The sequence below is a fragment of the Rhinoderma darwinii genome, chromosome 7 (genome assembly GCF_050947455.1).
Source record: "Rhinoderma darwinii isolate aRhiDar2 chromosome 7, aRhiDar2.hap1, whole genome shotgun sequence".
Classification (NCBI taxonomy): domain Eukaryota; kingdom Metazoa; phylum Chordata; class Amphibia; order Anura; family Rhinodermatidae; genus Rhinoderma; species Rhinoderma darwinii.
Window position 1 is genome coordinate 46,938,115 of NC_134693.1, and position 19,139 is coordinate 46,957,253.

General features: G+C 41.7%; 1 protein-coding gene across 2 annotated transcripts; it reads right to left on the minus strand.

The window, feature by feature from the left end:
• Window positions 1-5,455: 5,455 nt before the first annotated feature.
• On the minus strand, window positions 5,456-18,744 carry NUF2 (NUF2 component of NDC80 kinetochore complex). Of its 2 annotated transcripts, XM_075833333.1 has the most exons (15): window positions 18,425-18,744; window positions 17,811-18,046; window positions 15,839-15,999; window positions 13,210-13,284; window positions 12,659-12,735; window positions 11,661-11,722; window positions 11,472-11,569; window positions 11,308-11,381; window positions 10,427-10,523; window positions 9,010-9,072; window positions 8,612-8,749; window positions 7,695-7,835; window positions 7,362-7,537; window positions 6,744-6,879; window positions 5,456-5,709 (listed from the first exon to the last, which is right to left on the minus strand). In XM_075833333.1, exons 3-15 carry the CDS (start codon window positions 15,959-15,961, stop codon window positions 5,581-5,583), a joined length of 1,389 nt encoding a protein of 462 aa, XP_075689448.1. In that variant the 5' UTR covers window positions 15,962-15,999; window positions 17,811-18,046; window positions 18,425-18,744; the 3' UTR covers window positions 5,456-5,580. The 2 variants fall into 2 exon arrangements, with proteins under 2 accessions (XP_075689448.1, XP_075689447.1); XM_075833332.1 differs by lacking the exon at window positions 17,811-18,046 and having other exon boundaries at window positions 18,425-18,743.
• Window positions 18,745-19,139: the final 395 nt, after the last annotated feature.

A 19,139-nucleotide genomic window follows, 5' to 3' on the forward strand; every position in this document is an offset into this window, starting at 1 on the left:
TGATTATAATTTAATTACAAAAAATAAAATGCATTTTATTACTGAAGTATTATTTAATACCTTTCAAAAGCAAAGGCTCTCTGTTCAACAAAAAAGTCCTACCATACAGAGGACCATACAGTCGTCGTCCCCGTCCATCTAGCTCCCTGCTCTGCAATAGTATTCAGTTGTATCTGCGTCCTAAGGATGCAATTAAACGTGCCAATTGCCCGGGTCCCCGGATGTCTGGTGCTAGCGACGCCACCGAGCATAACTTAATGTTACATGCCAAGCCATTCTGCACGGGCCCGCTCATGCCACAGGCCCCATAGCAGTTGCTATGACTGCTACAGCAGTAGTTACGCCACTGATGGGACCTTATGGCATCATGAACTAGCGACAGTGCAGCTGGAAGAGCAACGTGGCTGACTAAACTGGTAACTGCATTTGTCATAGGATACAGAGAGGACAACGTATGACAGTTAATCATTGCTTTGTATTACACTACTTATCAGGGCTCTGCATGGCACAATATGCTACTATTATATGAACACTGTATGATCAGTGTATGGTACTATCCAGGCACTCTGTGTTACTATTAATAGTCTAAAATACAGTGAAGGGTTAACCTTTGAATAATCCTTTAGGTCCCAGTGAGGCTTGATGGAAGAGAAAGATCACTGAGGCTGGAAGTAAGATTTGTGTATTAGTGGTGCGGGACAGACATATTGCTGGTAAGTCAGGGCTAGTCATTTAATATTAAAATATGAATGCTATTTAAAATAACGTAATTGGCGCTCCATTGTATAATAATGGTGCTTTTACTAATTAAAATAATCTATATGTAATACATTGGGAGGAATTTTTTTTGTAAATAAATCAATGTTTTATCTGAACTTTTAAATTAACTTTTATTTCTATACTTTTTAAGACGCAGCTTCCATGTATCCTTTATACATAGAAGCTGCGTTGTTGTGTAAAAGTCAAAGCCGTCAGTGGAGCTGAGCTGAAAACTGGTCCTGCGTGTCTCTGACAGACCTAATATCGAGCACATCTAAGTTCATACCTTAGATGTGATAGTTATTAGCTGGATCCAGTGAGTCAGAGACACGCAGGACCCTCTTTCAGCCAAACACTCAGTTCAGCTGTACTGACGGAATCGGCTTTGACGGAACAACACAGCTTCTATGTATACAGGATACATAGAAGCTGTGTCATAAAAAGAAAAAAAAGTTTAACAAAAGTCAAGTTACCATATTTAAAATCAGACAAAACATTTGTTTTATTTTTTTTTAATTCTCTTCAAAAAGTGGGATAACAAGCGAGCTGCCCTTTTGTACCCCTTCACGCCCATTATGCTAGAATAGATAATAGGATCAGCGCTTGCAATGTTTAGATCAGATCATTTTTTTGTGATCTGTTCAAAGGCTTTTTTTAGTCCGATTGTGGCAAAAACCATGGCGTCCATCCAGTCTAATACTGGGCTATATACTGGTTGTTTTAGTCTTATATAGTCTTTAGATAGCAAAGGAAATTCATAAAAAAATCCGCAGAGGCTTAAAAACATCAGTATTGTAATTTCTAATTAATTCTCATATATATAATATCTATTGTACCGATAAAGAAAAGTACAGTGACAAAGATCACAGGGATAGGAGTGTGATTATGTATGGAGCAGCACAGTCTACATTCTGAGAAGCCGTGTAGCCATAATGTCCTTGGTTCACAGCAGGAGTTCTCATCAGAACCGGTCAGTTCAAAAAATGACCGAGCAATTAATTTCCTACTTAGAAAGGCAGCAAAAGTGTGAGATTGCTGAGAAAGGGATTATATCCTGCTGTAAGATCTCCATGACTACCGAAAGTTTCACACAAGTGACAAAAAAGAAAAAAAGAAGAGATTTCAGCAGGAAAAGCGGTCTGTCAGCTACATTGGAAATTTCCAGTTAGGCTACTTTCATATAGTTGTAATATGTACACATTGTACTGTTCGTATTGCAGCTGCAACACTTTGACCCATGCAGTTCTACGGCCGGATTCACATGTAGTGTAAATACTGCAGCTTTTCCGCGACAGAATTTATGGCGGAAAATCCTCAGCGTATTACAGTAGCAGCAAAGTGGATTTAATTGGAACAAATCTCATCCATACACTTCATTAAAAAAAAAGCTGAAAAAACGTTCATAAATTGATGTCACACGGTACTGCAACGCAAGAAAAACTCCAGCGTTTTTTACGCGCGCAAAACGGACATGCGGTGCATTTTTTTTAATCCCCAGCACGTCAATTTATGCTGCAGAAATCGCAGTTTTTTCCCATTGAATTCAATGGGAGGTAAAACCCGCCACAAATAGCAAATGTTGAGATTTTTGCGACGGAAGAGCTGCGATTCCGTCACAAAAATTCCAACTCAGAGAGAAAAAATAAAAATAAAAAAATAGATTACTTACCCAGAATTCTCTGCTTCTGTGTCCAGCCCGACCTCCAGGGATGCGTTTCATCCCATGGAACTGATGCAGCCAGTCACAGGCTGCAGCGGTCACATGTGATGAAACGTCATCCCAGGAGGCCGGACGTCAGAGAGACACATTGCCATGGCTACGGGTAAGTATGAGTTGTTTTTTTTACCTGCTATTTTCCACAGTGAACATTCCGGCCAAAAAACTGCGCCACAATTTGGTGCGGTTTTTCAGCCAGAATATTTGCGGCGTCCAGGACAGAAAGACTGTGTGCTTTTACGCAGTGTATCCGCCCTTTGTAAACATACCCTAAACTGACGTTTCATAAAACTTTGGACAAGTCATAGCAACCTATCAGAAGGTTTTATTGATGGGGTCCGGTTGCCGAGACCCCCATCAATCCCTAAAACCAAGGGGCAAAAGCGTTCAGCGAAGTTCCTCTTTAGCTCTTTTCAGCTTTTCTTGGAGGGAGGGTTAGCGGAAGACGGGCTCTTAGGCTTCAAAACTTATGAAATGTCACTATGACATGTCAAAACGAGTTACTCTTTAGGCCTTATTCACACGCAGTGACCAGAAACATCTGAAAATACAGAGCGGTTTGTAGCAACTCACGTTTTTCGCTGCGTATTTTACGGCCGTTATTGGAGCGGTTTTTCAACGGAGTCAATGAAAAACGCCTTCAAAAACGTCCCAAGAAGTGACATGCACTTCTTTTTCGCGGGTGTCTTTTTACGCGCCGTATTTTGACAGCGTAAAATCAATGAGGCTATTCAGATATGCATTGTTTTTTGCGCAGGGTGTGTGTGTCAGCTGCATGTCCTATCATCCGTGTGCTGTCCGTGATTCACAACAGTTGCAAAGGAAATTAGGGGCGGAGGGCGAAAAAAAACCTCAAGTTGTTTTTTTTTTGCCGACGTACAAAATGCGTGACATACGTGCACCGTACACGGATGTTACATGGAACTGCACCGCAAGAGAAAACAGACACGTTCGTGTGAATAAGGCCTTAGGATTAATGAACACAAAATACGTATACCCTATTACGTGCGGTTTTGCCGATTTCAGGAAACCATGTACACACTGCGGTTTTTTTCTGAATGTAAATTGACCTGCGGTGCACATTTTCAAGTCTGCAGCATGTCAATTTATCTTGTGTTTCCGCTTGATAATTGTTTCGGTTTACTTGTAAAGGAAAAACACACCAAAACCTGCAGCATGAAAACGCACTGAATTACGCATCAAAATGTAAAAACCGCATTGAAAAACGCACAATTAGGTGTGGTTCTCACCTGCTAATTTCCTGCGGTTTTGATGCGTATTTACTGCAGCAAAATACGCAACTCCTGCACGTAATCTTAGGCATCATTCACATTTGCGTCCGGCTTCAATTCATGGGTTCTGTTAGACCTTTCCATCAGGGAAACCCATAAACGGAAAGCCAATCGGAAACCATAGCTTTAGTTTGCATTACCATCGATCTCAATGGTAATACTTCCGTTGCAAATGACTTCCGTTTGTCTCCGTTCTGTAAGGTTTCCTTTTTCTTTGGCGGAAACAATACAGCAGTCGGCTACGCTATGGATTCCACCCAAAAAACTGAAACTTTACGGAACAGAGAAAAACTGAAACCATGTGGAACGGAAGAATTACCATTGCGATCAATGGTAATGCAGGAGGAAGCCAACCGCCGATATGAACAAAGTATTACTCTACAACTTTTAAGAAGGAAAACGTATGGCATACATATCACCAAAAGAAAAAAAAAAAAAAAGTATATGTTGTTAGTATAAGTAGTGCATTTGGTTTTTTTTAACCTATAAATGGTTTGTGCCAATAGACATTGGTCACCTATCCACAGCATAGGTGATAAATGTCTGATCGCCGGGGGCGACACCGCTTTAACATGAACGATGACTAGAACAGGGGCCTCCTGTTCCTACTCCCTGCACTGCCACATTGAGTAGCAGGCGAGCATGCGCGCTGCTGCTCCATTTAAAACGTCTTTCTGATGGGACGGACTCTTGATGTACACAAATAATTACACGCCACACGCTTCACGACTCGAAAGCCCTGCTGCGAGTTTGCATGGTCTACTGTTTTGTGGTGGAGCTGCTGTTAGTCTGAGGCTCTGTTCACACGCTAAATTAAAAACGGCTGAAAAAAACGAAATCTATTTTCAAGGGAAAACAGCCTCTGATTTTCAGACATTTAAGCAACTTGTGTTTTTTACGGCCATTTTTTGGAGCCGTTTTTCTATTGACATGCACCTTTTTTACGCGCCAAAAATGCCCCGTGGGAACGAAACAGTTTTTCCCATTTAAATCAATGGGCAGATGTTTAGAGGCGTTCAGCCCACATATTTTTTTAACCGTTTTTTTGTGCCGTTTACGGCCCGAAAAACTGCTTCAAATAGCCCATGTGAACATACCCTTATACGTTTCCACTTCACAATAGTCACCATTTCAATTTTTACTGACGTGTGGCAAAGAGTTGCACCCTACTGACATATTACTAGAAATTTGTCTAGGGAGATTGTATGGCTGTGTGCTTGATTTTATATACCTTCTTGCAATGAGTGACTAAAACACCTAAACTTAATTATTGTAGGGTACTCACATACTTTTGGTCATATAAAGTGCATTATTCCTCTATATAGAAGCCCATTACATGGTGAAGACAATCCTGTCCAGTCACCAGTGATATGTGACACAAGTTATATCCCGCTTCCCCTTAGTTGGTATATATCAATCTCCGGCTCTGTTCACCTACATACCTAGGTCGTGACCTTAGATCCGGTCTTTTTCCTCCAAAAAAAAAAAAAAGACTGTTCTTAGCAAGAAAATCTATAGCATTAGAATGGATATTCAGCGTATGTCCGCAGTTCCTGGCGTTTCCTCACATGGGCACTTAGACCATCCATATTCCCATATGTGACGATGATACAACTTAAGTTTGCCTTTTAGTTGTATATTTTTGCCATTACAATGTCTGGTGTAAGGAGATGAGCTATAGATCAGCTTTGTAAATGTATTGGTATTTATTGTTTAATAAATGAAATATTTAGAACGAAGGAAAAACAGAAAATAAAAAAAAAACACACGACATTTAAAAACATAGGTGAAGCTAACACGAAAGTAACATTTCTATCGTCGGCTCAGCCTCCGATTAAGCTCAGCTACTTTTTCTCTTCTCCGCTCGGCACTGCGATCAGATGTTTTTTGCAAGCTGTCATGGTATTTCTCCAGTGCATTTCTAAAACCTGTCATAACATCCTAGAAAGGAGAAAATTGGAAGGGATATCATGATCAGGGCAGATATTATAAGGAAGGTCAACAGAAGATAGGGCTTTGCTTAATAGAGTGATCCTCCAACTGTAATTGTTACATATGGTAGTAGTGTGCATCGCGAGCGAACCGGCAAATTAAAATCACGCATTTCATTTAAAAAAAACAAAACACACAATTTGCGGCAAAAAAAAAGTGTAGTTGTGGTGTGCGGTTTATAAGCAGGAGACATGTGAATACACACTAAATAGAATTTGCTTTTTAGGCCCAAACTTCAGTGTGATTTCACAATACAGTAATTTGAACAAACCTCTACAAACTTGGTATTGCTTTATCATTATAAGGTATTGTGTGTGAATTCATGAGAAAAACAAAATAGAATGAAGCTGTAACATAAAATGGAAATGTGAAGGGGTCTGAATACACTGTTAATCTAGTCTTCGTGTATACCAAATGGTTTGAGCAAAGGGGTATTTGGTATCTTTTAGCCCTATTCATTGCTACCCGACTTGGATTAGCACTCCCCAGGCCCTACCTGTATAGAGCCGTGGTTTCCATATCTCGCACTGATGAAGGCTAATAAGTCTGAAACAGCTATACGCAAGTTGAGATAAATAGCTCTGTATTCATTAGGCTGTATCTGTGCTATACAACAGCGGTTCTGTATGCATAGTAGGAAAGAAACAAGGTGCAGGTCTCCGCCACTATACCTTTTAAGAAGGACTTGGTGTATATTTGTAGGAGTCATAGCTTGGTTTTTCTGATCTACAGTACTAAATCTCCTGCTTCCCTTCCCACAGCCATATAGTTGAATGATATAATTCTGTCTGTCAGAGAAGTTTATAGCATACGGCCTTATTATTAAAGAGGACCAGTATAAAGACGTCCTCAGTAAGCTACCTCTATCACATAGTGGTGGTATTGATTATTTTAAGAGGAAGACAACAATCTGGGACTGAACGAGGAGATTGTGAAATATGCAATTATAAAAGACAAGTCAAATTAAAAACCAATGATCTTACTTGATACTTTTTCTTCTCCTCTTCTGCTGCTTCAAGGAGCAGATCTTTCTTGTTGCTGGTTTGTTGGATTTCTTGAAGAACCTGTGACACCCGTCCATGCACAGCCTGTCTCTTCTCTTGAATGCGACTACAGATCCTGCGTAAATGAGATATAAATTAACAATTTTACCATTCCAACACGTAGAAGCAGATTTACTACTCATAGCGAGCCAGAATTGGTCACTTTTTGTACCTCGATAGACACTTTCAAAAGGGTCTAGAAACAGGGATACGGCTACATGGATTTGTACATTGCACCAGATTACTGGTGTGCGCCATAATGAAGTCAAAAATTTGTGGTATCATGTAAACGAGACTGAGGATAAGCATGTACCGTAAATACTTTGTAAAAAGAAGAAGGGTGTCAGATGCGACCAGATGCACCAGTGTGTTAAATTTGGCACAATTGCAGCCTAACTCATCCAGCTTAAGGCGACACATGGCGACTTGTGAGAAGATCCCAAGTGACGGCCATTGGGGTTGTCAATCTGTAGGTTGTTCGAAAGTCTAACTTTTTCTTGGCCAACATTCAGGTTATTCACCGAACTGCATAACGTAGCGACAGGAAATAATACGTACTCTAAGATCTCGTTCTTTCGCTGATCAAAGTCCTCTTGTTTCTTCTGATTCTTAATATCCATTTTTGCCAGTTTCTCTTTCTTTATCTGGATACTTCTTTTTAACTGTGTTTCTTCATTAGCGATGGACTTCAGCTCCAGGTTTTTATTTACAATTTGCTCTTCTTTTTGCCTAGACTAGGGGAGTAAAAAAAAAAAAAAAAAAAAAAAAAAAAAGTCATTCATTGCCTCGAAATTCTAGATGCCAAATCCAACACTTTCAACACGAAAGAAACTTAGACATTACATGTCAGATCAACATAAATTCAGACGTAAACACGTTTGGAGTAATTACCTCTTCAAGGATCTTCCTGTTAATCTCCAGGTTGTTCTCGATACTACGCAGCTTCTTATTATAAGCTTGCACATCGGACTGCCACAGACAGGCCACAGTCACTCTCTCCCGATAATGATCACATTTTTCACTTGTTTCTTGCTGTTAAAATAAGTTTTCTTCAATTTAAAAAAAGGACAGATGACACGCAGGGGCGGTTATAGAATACCTACAGATATACAGTCATGAAAAGTTACTAAGGAAATAACACTTCCAGGGCAAATGGACATCATTGAAGGGGGTTCCCAAAAAAAGGCTCCCCCCTCTGGCAGACTCCGTGTGAACATATAATCCTGCATTTTCCCTGCAGGCGATTGCCTGGGGTTTAAAGCAACTGGACTAGTCCACACGTACTGGATTTATTTTCAGTTATTTTTATGATCTAGACATGCAGATTCACAGGTAATCCACAACAATTGTGTTTTATTGTGGTTTTGAACTTCCGTACGGAAGTCAAAGAGGAAAATCCGCAACAGGAATGGACATTCTGAAGATTCAAAATTTGACCCCTGGTCAATTTCTGCAAAAAAAAAAAAAAAAAGTCTGCAGCGTATGGATGACATTCCTTCAAATCTCATCCACTTTGCTGCTACTCTATTCCGCTGCAAATTTTCCTTCTGTAAATCTAGACAGAAAATCTGCTACATGTGAACGCTCCGCTAAGGCTTTAATAATGCAGCAGATTTTGCCAGATACAGCTGAAATGGACGTCCTGATGTTTATCCCACTAAACTACCAAGGCTATCAGGCTTTCCTTGCTTCTCGTAGGGACTCATATAGGCTACTTTTTTTTTTTTTATAAAAATGTTTTCATATTTGACTGGATCAGAGATTTGCCAAGATGTGGCTGCTGTAAAGTTCCCAATACAGTATTTTACCCGTGCTTGCTTCAGTCTGTGGACATTTTCTCTCATCCTCTCCGTTTTATTCTTGCGCTGCTCTGGGGATTCCACTATCTGGGTTTTCATGCGCTCTTGTTCTTCTTTCATGGTGGCAATAGTAAGCTTGTGTTCGTTCTGAAGCAAAAGGGACATATTTTAGCCAGATAGTAAAACACTGTTACAAAATAAAAAATCTCTACAGTGCAGACAGAGATTGGACTTAAGAAGGATCAGTATATAGAGAGGATTGGTTAAAGAGTGATGGTAAATGTGAAGACATCGGGTCCCATGTATAAAAACCAGTGCTAAAAGGACAAGAGGTTGAGATATTATCCAAAGCAACAAATCAACCCTCAGGCGTCATTTTTTTTGCCCTCCCTTAGAATGGTACTTACCAGTTTTTTCATTTTTTCGGCAAACTCTGCTTTTTGATGTGCAATCTTTTCCTGGAGGACTATCTATAAAAGACAAGATAAGGATATCAATTACTACAAGAGTGTTGTTTTCCAATTGTAGAACATTAAAGAGGCTCTGTCACCAGATTATAAGTGCCCTGTCTCCTACATAATCTGATCGGCGCTGTAATGTAGATAACAGCAGTGGTTTTTATTTTGAAAAACGATCATTTTTGAGCAAGTCATGAACAATTTTAGATTTATGCTAATTAGTTTCTTAAAGAGGCTCTGTCACCAGATTTTGCAACCCCTATCTCCTATTGCAGCAGATCGGCGCTGCAATGTAGATAAGAGTAACGTTTTTATTTTTTAAAAACGAGCATTTTTGGCCAAGTTATGACCATTTTTATATTTATGTAAATGAGGCTTTCTAAAGTACAACTGGGCGTGTTTAAAGTTAAAGTCCAAGTGGGCGTGTATTATGTGCGTACATCGGGGCGTTTTTACTACTTTTACTAGCTGGGCGTTGTGACGAGAAGTATCATCCACTTCTCTTCAGAACGCCCAGCTTCTGGCAGTGCAGACACACAGCGTGTTCTCGAGAGATCACGCTGTGACGTCACTCACTTCCTGCCCCAGGTCCTGCATCGTGTCGGCACCAGAGGCTACATTTGATTCTGCAGCAGCATCGGCGTTTGCAGGTAAATCGATGTAGCTACTTACCTGCAAACGCTGATGCTGCTGCAGAATCAACTGTAGCCTCTGGTGCCGATGTGTCCTCGCTCGTCCGACACGATGCAGGACCTGGGGCAGGAAGTGAGTGACGTCCCAGCGTGATCTCTCGAGAACACGCTGTGTGTCTGCACTGCCAGAAGCTGGGTGGTAACGAAGAGAAGTGGATGATGCTGATTCGTCAGCATCATACACTTCTATTCACAACGCCCAGCTAGTAAAAGAAGTAAAAACACCCAGATGTACATACACAATACACGCCCAGTTGTACTTTAGAAAGCCCCATTTACATAAATATAAAAATGGTCATAACTTGGCCAAAAATGCTTGTTTTTAAAAAAAAAAACAAAAAAACGTTACTGTTATCTACATTGCAGCGCCGATCACATGCAATAGGATAGGGATTTGAGAATCTGGTGACAGAGCCTCTTTAAATTGGGCCCACGGTACTACTATACCCATATTAGTGGTTAGCCCATAATATGACCCCTTAATCCCACACTTTTCATAAACAATTATTTAGAACATAACATGCAGGCAATGGCATCATTAACTCGGTTACTGGGTACTAAATTAGTCCAGGAAATAATATACATTTATTCTAACCAAACTGAGCAAACAGTGCTCTGAATATCTATTAATAAAAAAAACACACACACACAAAACTACATTAGGGGCGACTCACATCTTTTGCACGATATTCCTGGCTTATTGATTGCTGCAGATCATGAATATCACTGGAAAGTGCTTTGAACTCTGCTTGTTGTTCAGGTGGGACAGTCCTAAGGGGAAAAATAAAAGTATTTAGTTATATATATATATATTTGTTTCACTTTTGCAAAACCGAGCAACCCGTCTGTTCGGTAATCAGACATAAAAAAAAACAAAAAAAAAAAAACAAGAACACAATACAACAGATTTAGTATTCAAATGGAGTCAGAACCCCGGCGTACGTGCTATGCACCAGATTTATTGATTGTTTTAGTGGCTTTTTTTTATTTTTATGACTGCTCAACAAAATGCTGCAAAAATTTGGGCGCAAAAAAAAAAAAAAAAAAAAAAAAAAAACAGAAACTAAGCCAACCAAGGGGTGGTATTAAAAAATAAAAAAAAAAGTTTCTAGTTAGATGCGACACATTTTTCACACAGCATACACAACTATGATCAAGTTGGTGCATTTTCTGGCTGCTTTGTTGAAGTTTACACGGTCTAAAACTTAGACAGTTTTAGTAAATCTGCCCCATTATATTTATCACAGGAATTCCTTCATATGCTGCTGAGGGTCACGTGACACTCTGCCTTTAGTGATGTCACGTGACTGAGTCATCCAATAACTGCCATGGAAAGTTACATCACTGGACGAAACAAAATGACAGTTTACAGGCATTGGATGTTGTGGTCATGTGACAATGCATCTGCACTTCTCAACCAGGAATTCACCGGAAACATTTGCTTATTTAAAGAGCTTACACGCAAGGTGAGCAGCATATACTGTAAGATACTTATGTCCGTCCCCCCCCCCCCCCCCCCAGAAGGAAATACCTTTTAAAAGCAGCAAACACTTACGTGAGTTTTTCAATTTTAGCCTCCAACTCCTGATTAGTTTTCTGTTGCTGGTTTATATTGTCCAAAGCTGATTTCTAGAAACGATAGTGACGTCATCAGTGACAAACGAAAGATCTTAGGTGACAGCAGCAGAAATTTAAATGCGTAAAGAACTTCTTACTTACGAAATTACGACAGAATGATATGTAGATCTCTTTTCGGGTATCCCTGAAATGGAGGAAGTTCACAATTCCACTCAACAAGTAAATCGTCCGCTTCCCTTCTAAACACAAGAGACATTTTTTGCCAAGTCAACGGCAAACTCTACATACTGCGGTCAACGTAACCAATTTACTACCACTAATGACACTTACTTGGATTCAGGACGTCAGATGGGTGAAAGTCATATATGAGGCACATCGGTAAGAAACGGGCCCTTTATTATTCAGATAAAATAAAAACAACTTGGTTACCGGCAGATATAGAAAAATATTTTAAATTAGCTTTCCCTATGAACTTCTGAGAGATCAGTTAAATGAGGATCCGTTATTTTTTTTAAACCACATACCTCTCCTTATTCAGTCTCCAGCGCTATAATTTCGATTTTTTTTATTTCTTTTAGCCCGCCCATTGTCCCGGTACAGCTTCTGCTCCATTTGGCACCTAATATGCCAATTTTGAGTAAAGGTCCAGAGAGGAGACGACCTTATCTCTCCTCAGTAGGCATTGCCTTAATCAGAGCGGCAGCCTCAGTGACGCAGAAGACCCGCTCGGATTAGACAGCATCACAGTGATGGAGGCAATGGCTACTGAGGAGAAACAAGGTGGTCTCCTCTGTACCTTTACTTAAAATTAGCATATAAGGCACCAGTCGGAGCAAGCGCTGTAGTGGGACAACGGGAGGACCAAAGAAAACAAAAATGACAGTGTTGGAATCAAGAGGATGCCAGGAATAAAAGGAGGTATGTGGTTTAAAAAAAAAACAAAAAAAAAAAAAAACACGAACCCATGACAGGTTCTCTTTAAATCTGGGAGCATTTTGTACCCTTCTCCATCTCGACAATGGTCCCCGCAAGTTACAATATTAATTTGTTCTGGGACGTCCAAAAAAGACAAACAAGCAGTTTGTCTAGTAAAACGGCAATGCTGATGGATGGATCTTCCAGTCAAACTTTTTGCGTCGCACACAAGCACTGCCTGTGATATTTTAAGTTAATAAAGTTTTTAGTTATGATGGCCTAGGAAAGGCCACTAGAACTCGAAAATATTGTAACTCAAGGGACCATTTGTATAGGTTTTCTGTGCCCACGTACAAATCGGGAATCTACTTTTACAGTTATCATCCTAAAATGTAACAAAATGTTATACATACATGAGTTTCAAAATATGAGCCACAGGAGAGAAACCTTCCATCAGATGTGGGTACTGAATGTCCAGATCCATTGGTACCTGCAACGTATACATTTTATGTTATTCTAGACGTAAACAGAAATGCAATTTCTCTTATTCTAAAATGAACTAAAATACTAAACCAACAGATCAGTACTAGATCTAGCTATAAAACTAACGGCGTATAACAGAAGCCATAATGCTGTGATGGATGTTTTACAACAAATTGAAATAAAACACTTGAATGGGGTCTGTCAGGTTTCTGGTATTTGACAGCAAAGTGTGAACAGAACCTAAAGTTGTCCTGCTTTAGCATATAAATATTGGGCGGAGGGGGTTGTGCTGCCAGCCCCTAACGAGCCAACAGCCATAGAAAATACTGAAGATACTGCATTGGATTTCTATACTCCCCAATGAGGGCACAATCTGACTAAATATCAGGATGATTCATCCAGTATATAATCCGAGAGGATTCCCTTTACGGCATTGCATAGATATGGGATTAACCGCCTTGAATATTTCACAAATACATACCATATAAAACTGTTCCACCCCAACATTGAACACTCTCTGCAGAATTCTCATGAAGAGCTTCTGGATCCATTCTGTCTGTAAATGAAGACATATCAGAATATCATACATCCCGCTGACCAAAGATTTTGGCATAAAATGTAGAGACCGCAGGGTTTTAAAACCCAACTATAAAATATACTACAGGAAAATAAATATTCCATATACCTTATGACTCGTTTATGAAGAACATGCCCCATCACATATACTATCATAACATTCAGCAGACTTAAAGAGGCTCTGTCACCAGATTTTGCAGCCCCTATCTGCTATTGCAGCAGATAGGCGCTGCAATGTAGATTACAGTAACATTTTTATTTTTAAAAAACGAGCATTTTTGGCCAAGTTATGACCATTTTCGTATTTATGCAAATGAGGCTTGCAAAAGTACAACTGGGCGTGTTGAAAAGTAAAAGTACAACTGGGCGTGTATTAGGTGCGTACATCGGGGCGTGTTTACTACTTTTACTAGCTGGGCGTTGTGTATAGAAGTATCATCCACCTCTCTTCACAACGCCCAGCTTCTGGCAGTGCAGACACAGCCGTGTTCTCCAGAGATCACGCTGTGTCGTCACTCACAGGTCCTGTAGCTACTTACCTGCAAATGCTGATGCTGCTGCAGAATCAACTGTAGCCTCTGTAGCCTCTGGTGCCGACACGATGCAGGACCTGTGAGTGACGTCACAGATCTGCACTGCCAGAAGCTGGGCGTTCTGAAGAGAAGTGGATGATACTTCTCATCAGAAAGCCCAGCTAGTAAAAGTAGTAAACACGCCCCGATGTACGCACATAATACACGCCCACTTGGACTTTTACTTTTCAACACGCCCAGTTGTACTTTTGCAAGCCTCATTTGCATAAATACGAAAATGCTCATAACTTGGCCAAAAATGCTCGTTTTTTAAAAATAAAAACGTTACTGTAATCTACATTGCAGCGCCTATCTGCTGCAATAGCAGATAGGGGTTGCAAAATCTGGTGACAGAGCCTCTTTAAAGAGGCCCTGTCACCACATTATAAGAGCCCTGTCTCCTACATAAGGAGATCGGCGCTTTTTATTTTAAAAAACTATCAATTTTTACCACTTTATTAGCGATTTTGGTTTATGCTAATGAGTTGCTTAATGCCCAAGTGGGCCTGTTTTTACTTTCGACCAAGTGGGCGTTGTACAGGGGAGTGTATGACGCTGACCAATCAGAGTCATACACTCCTCTCCATTCATTTACACTGCAGCATCGCGTTCTTACTAGAACACGATGTGCAGCCACATACACACATTAACGTCAATCAAGTGTCCTGATAATGAATACACATGACCTCCAGCCTGGACGTCATGTGTATTCAGAATCCTGACACTTCTGAATCTTTTCTGTGAGATTTCCAGCTAGGGAAACAAAATCTCATTTACCTCGCAATCTCGCGAGATTACGCGTGGCTTGCTGGAATCCCACAGAAAAGATTCAGAAATGTCAGGATTCTGAATACACATGACGTCCAGGCTGGAGGTCATGTGTATTCATTATCAGGACACTTGATTGACGTTAATGTGTGTGTATGTGGCTGCACATCACATTCTAGTAAGAACACGATGCTGCTGTGTAAATGAATGGAGAGGAGTGCATGCCCACTTGGGCATTAAGAAACCCATTAGCATAAAGCTAAAAATCGCTAATAAAGTGGTTTAAAATAGATCGTTTTTCTAAATAAAAAGCATCACTGTCACCTACATTATAGCGCCAATCTCGTTATCTAGGAGATAGGGCACTTATAATGTGGTGACAGAGCCTCTTTAAGACCCTTTTACACCAGTCAATAATTTTTTCAAACGAGCGTTCATATGTCCCGATCATTGCCCTGTGTAAATACAGCAACGATCAGCCGATGAACAAGAAAACGCTCGCTCATCAGCTGATCTGCCCATTTACGCAGCAAAAATTATCATCATCGTTGGCAGCACATCTCTGTGTAAACAGGGAGATGTTCTGCCGACATGATAGAAATCCATTGGGACGAGAGATCATAGTAACGATTGCTCGTCCCCATACATAACCAAGCATTGCTCCTTGTGAAAGTAGCTGCCTCGTTGATCGGCGCTCGTTTTTTACGGCTCATATAGGGCTGCGTAATAGAACCTATAGCGCGTGACACAATTACCAGGCCACAATCATCCGCAAAAAAAGTGAAAGGACGGACAACAGATATAGATAACAGTATCCATGATGAACCTCCCCACTACCACCTTGATAAAAGTCTGCATAAGTAGATAATTAAAAGGGTATGACCATCATGTAAAGTGATGGCATATCGCTAGGATATGCTATTACTTGATCCATGAGGGTCTGACCTCTGAGAGACCCACTGATCCTGAGAATGAAGGGGGCCACAGCACTGTTTTAGTAAATGGGGTCATGCTGTAGATCCCTGAACAGCTGGGTGTGTTTAATCAGTGCTGCGGCCCATTAATTCTCAGGAACAGTGGGGTCCAAGAGGTTGAATCCCCACTGATCATAATGTGATGGTATATCCTAGGCAAATGCCATCACTTTAGAAGATGGAAATAACAATTAAAAAGGGGAATAAGAAACAACTATACCTTGGCGCTAGGGTAAATGTCGTTTTTGGTAAAATTTTTAGCTTCAGCGCCTGTCAGGACATTCTGTCGAAAATAAGGGACCAACTCTGCGGCAGGATATTGAGGAAAAGTAAGCTTATCCATAACTGCAGTGATCAGATGAAGATGAAAAATAACAATGTCTAAAATGAAAAAAAACAAAAACACAGTATTATTATGTAAAGACTATGTACTTTCTGGATAGACAAATTTATAGCAAAAAAGGAACATCATTAGGCCTCGTGCACACTTCCGGCACGGTTTTCACGGCCGTTTTTGACAGATCCGCGAGTCCGTTTTAGCAGCCGTGTGCACTCCGTGTTTCTGTGCGCCGAGCATGGTACTGTCCAGGGTGCTGAAAGAGTTAATGGGCTGCACTGATCGGCGGTAACTCTTTCAGCACCCTGGACAGTACCATGCTCGGCGCATAGAAACTAAAATTTTAATGTAATAAAAAAAAAAATTACAATTTTCATACTTACTTTCCTCCTGTCCGGCCTCCAGTGATGACGTTTCATCCATGTCGCCGCTGCAGCCAATCACAGGCTGTAGTGGCGGTCACGCACGTCAGGATGACATCAGAAGGCCGGCCTCCAGGGATGACGCTTCATCCCACGTGACGGCCCCTGCAGCCAATCACAGGCTGCGGCGGCCCCTGCAGCCAATCACAGGCTGCGGCGGCCCCTGCAGCCAATCACAGGCTGCGGCGGCCCCTGCAGCCAATCACAGGCTGCGGCGGCCCCTGCAGCCAATCACAGGCTGCGGCGGCCCCTGCAGCCAATCACAAAAAAGATTCAGAAGTGTCAGGATTCTGAGTACACATGACGTCCAGGCTGGATTTCATGTGTATTCATTATCAGGACACTGTAGTAATGTTAGGGCTTGTGTATGAGGCCGCACATAGCGATATAACTATATCGCTAGTGCAGTGTAAATGAATGGAGAGAAGTGCATGATGCCGATTGGTCAGCGTCATACACTCCTCTGTACAACGCCCACTTGGTCGAAAGTAAAAGTACGCCCACTTGGGCATTAAGAAAGTTCATTAGCATAAACCAAAATCGCTCCTAACGTTGTGAAAATAGATCGTTTTTTGAAATAAAAAGCATTACTGTCACCTACATTACAGCGCCCATCTCCTTATATAGGAGATAGGCCACTTATAATGTGGTGACAGAGTCTCTTTAAAGGCTATGTTCACACGGAGTATTTTGCATACGTTCGTGTGCTTGCTGTTAAAAAAAAAAAATAATGGGACAGCACACGCACGCAATTCAGACACACGTGATTTTTCACACAGCACGCTTCCGCTGCGTGAAACTCACTTCAGGTCCTATTCTAGTCCATTTTTGTGGACCACGTGCCAAGTGAAATCTATGGGCGCGTGAAAATCATGGACAGCACACGGACGTCATCCGGGTGCTGTCCGTGTTTCACGCAACAGTTACTAAAGAAATGCAGAGAAAACAAAATAAATGAAAAACCGTGCACCAACACGGACATAAAAAAACGATGCCACACAGAACAAAACGCTGATGGCACACCGAGCGGCAACGCGTGAAAAACTGTACTTTTTTTGCGGACGCAAAACTGACACGTTTGTGTGAACCGGGCCGGAGGGGGGGAAGTTAAGAACGTTTCTGCGCCAGGCATCTCTTAATAAATGTAAATTCTAGATTGCTATTTAGAACGACTGGCGCAGTCTGAACACATCTCCTCCTAACACTGTCATATGAAACACCATTCTTCGTAAATCGCCCACATATTTCCTATATAGCACTTCAATGTGTCATCGCTCTACGGATTGCTCGCCGATACGGTTTACTGCCATGCACAATGACCTGTTGCCCATACGGACACCAGAATACCAGGCCATCACTGAAGGCCGCAGAGATGTTTCATGCATAGCGATTAGGCAACGTGGTCACAAAGTGTTACCCAATAAAATGATTACCTGGGGCATATAGAGGTCACCCGGCTCAGGACCACCCGCTATGAGCCAGCACGGCCACGTATTTACTACATGAGGTGGCACGGCAGCTCGGTGGTTGGCACGGCAGCTCGGTGGTTGGCACGGCTTCCTTGCAGCATTAGGATCCTGGATTCACATCTGCATGGAGTTTGTATGTTCTCCTCGGGCTTGTGTGGCTTTCCTCCAGATATGATCGTTTGCCACACATACAATTGGCCCTAGTGTATATGTGGGAAATCAGATGGTGAACCACATCGGAGACCGATCACCTCTGTACAGCGCTGTAGAATATGTCGGCTCCATACAGGCAACATGGACAACAACAGCAGCAGCAGGGAAAATAAACCGCCAGCAAGAGCAAGCGTTTTCTGTACATTGCGGAGTACAGCACCCAGCGATCAGCTGATCGCCGGCATCATAGTCACTGACATTATTACACGGCGGTCCCCGCCCCCACACGGTCTATACTACAGCCCATATCAAAACCTTCTAGCAGCACAAGTCATAAATGCCATTCATACCACACGTACAAACGGTCTACAGGGGTCCCTATTACTCCCGCCCTCCGCTGATTACCCGCAGGCCACAGCACTTACATCACACCGCCGTCACCGTCTTCCGATCCTCGTACAGCCGTTTATTTACCGGGCACTTTTTGAAATTAGACCGTTCCCCCTGTTGTGACGTCATCAGCAGGCGCCCGGACTGCACGGTTCACGCCCTTGTTCGATGATGACAACAACGAAAATATTCCCATAACAAAGATGGTTGCCTCCTCCTCAATCCAGTCACTTCCTTTGTATAAGATTTAGGAAGATTGTCGTGTTCTCTTACAAGATAATAGTTTATGTTGCCGCCGAACACGGCTACAGTTTATTTGTCTGCGTTCATAGAGGATGGTGGTTGTGGTTATTGAACGAGAGAAACGGAATAGATACTGCATTATTCACCTCAGACACAAGATGGCGCTGTAGAAATGGGAGCGGTGCATCTAGTTGAGTTGTGTCTTTATGCCAAGCAGCCAGTCAGCTCTGTGGGACGGGAGGCAGAAAATGGACCGTTGCATGAATAGTGGGAATGGGCGGACACGGTTGTTGTGGCAGTGCAGTCTGCTGTGTAGATCCTGGAGAAACCAAAACTTCCATGTGTAGGTATTTGGGCAGCACAGCACCTATAAGGACTGGTCTGCACCCCTCAAATCAATTGGTACTTGTCCTGGATGCCATCTTGTGTAGGGTACACCAGCCTATAACAGGGTGAGGGTGCAGCATGAGTAGGCCCTAAAGCTGTGTTGTCTGTTTGTGGCCTCCC

What these genes read in the sequence shown, in the direction of transcription:
- NUF2 (XM_075833333.1), bottom strand. Translation starts at nt 15,961, where the DNA reads ATGGATAAGCTTACTTTTCCTCAATATCCTGCCGCAGAGTTGGTCCCT. An exon ending in GGGTGGAACAGTTTTATATG is followed by an intron (nt 12,736 to 13,209) that starts GTATGTATTTGT and finishes TATACGTTGCAG; the next exon opens with GTACCAATGGATCTGGACAT. An exon ending in ATCTGACGTCCTGAATCCAA is followed by an intron (nt 11,570 to 11,660) that starts GTAAGTGTCATT and finishes TCTTGTGTTTAG; the next exon opens with AAGGGAAGCGGACGATTTAC.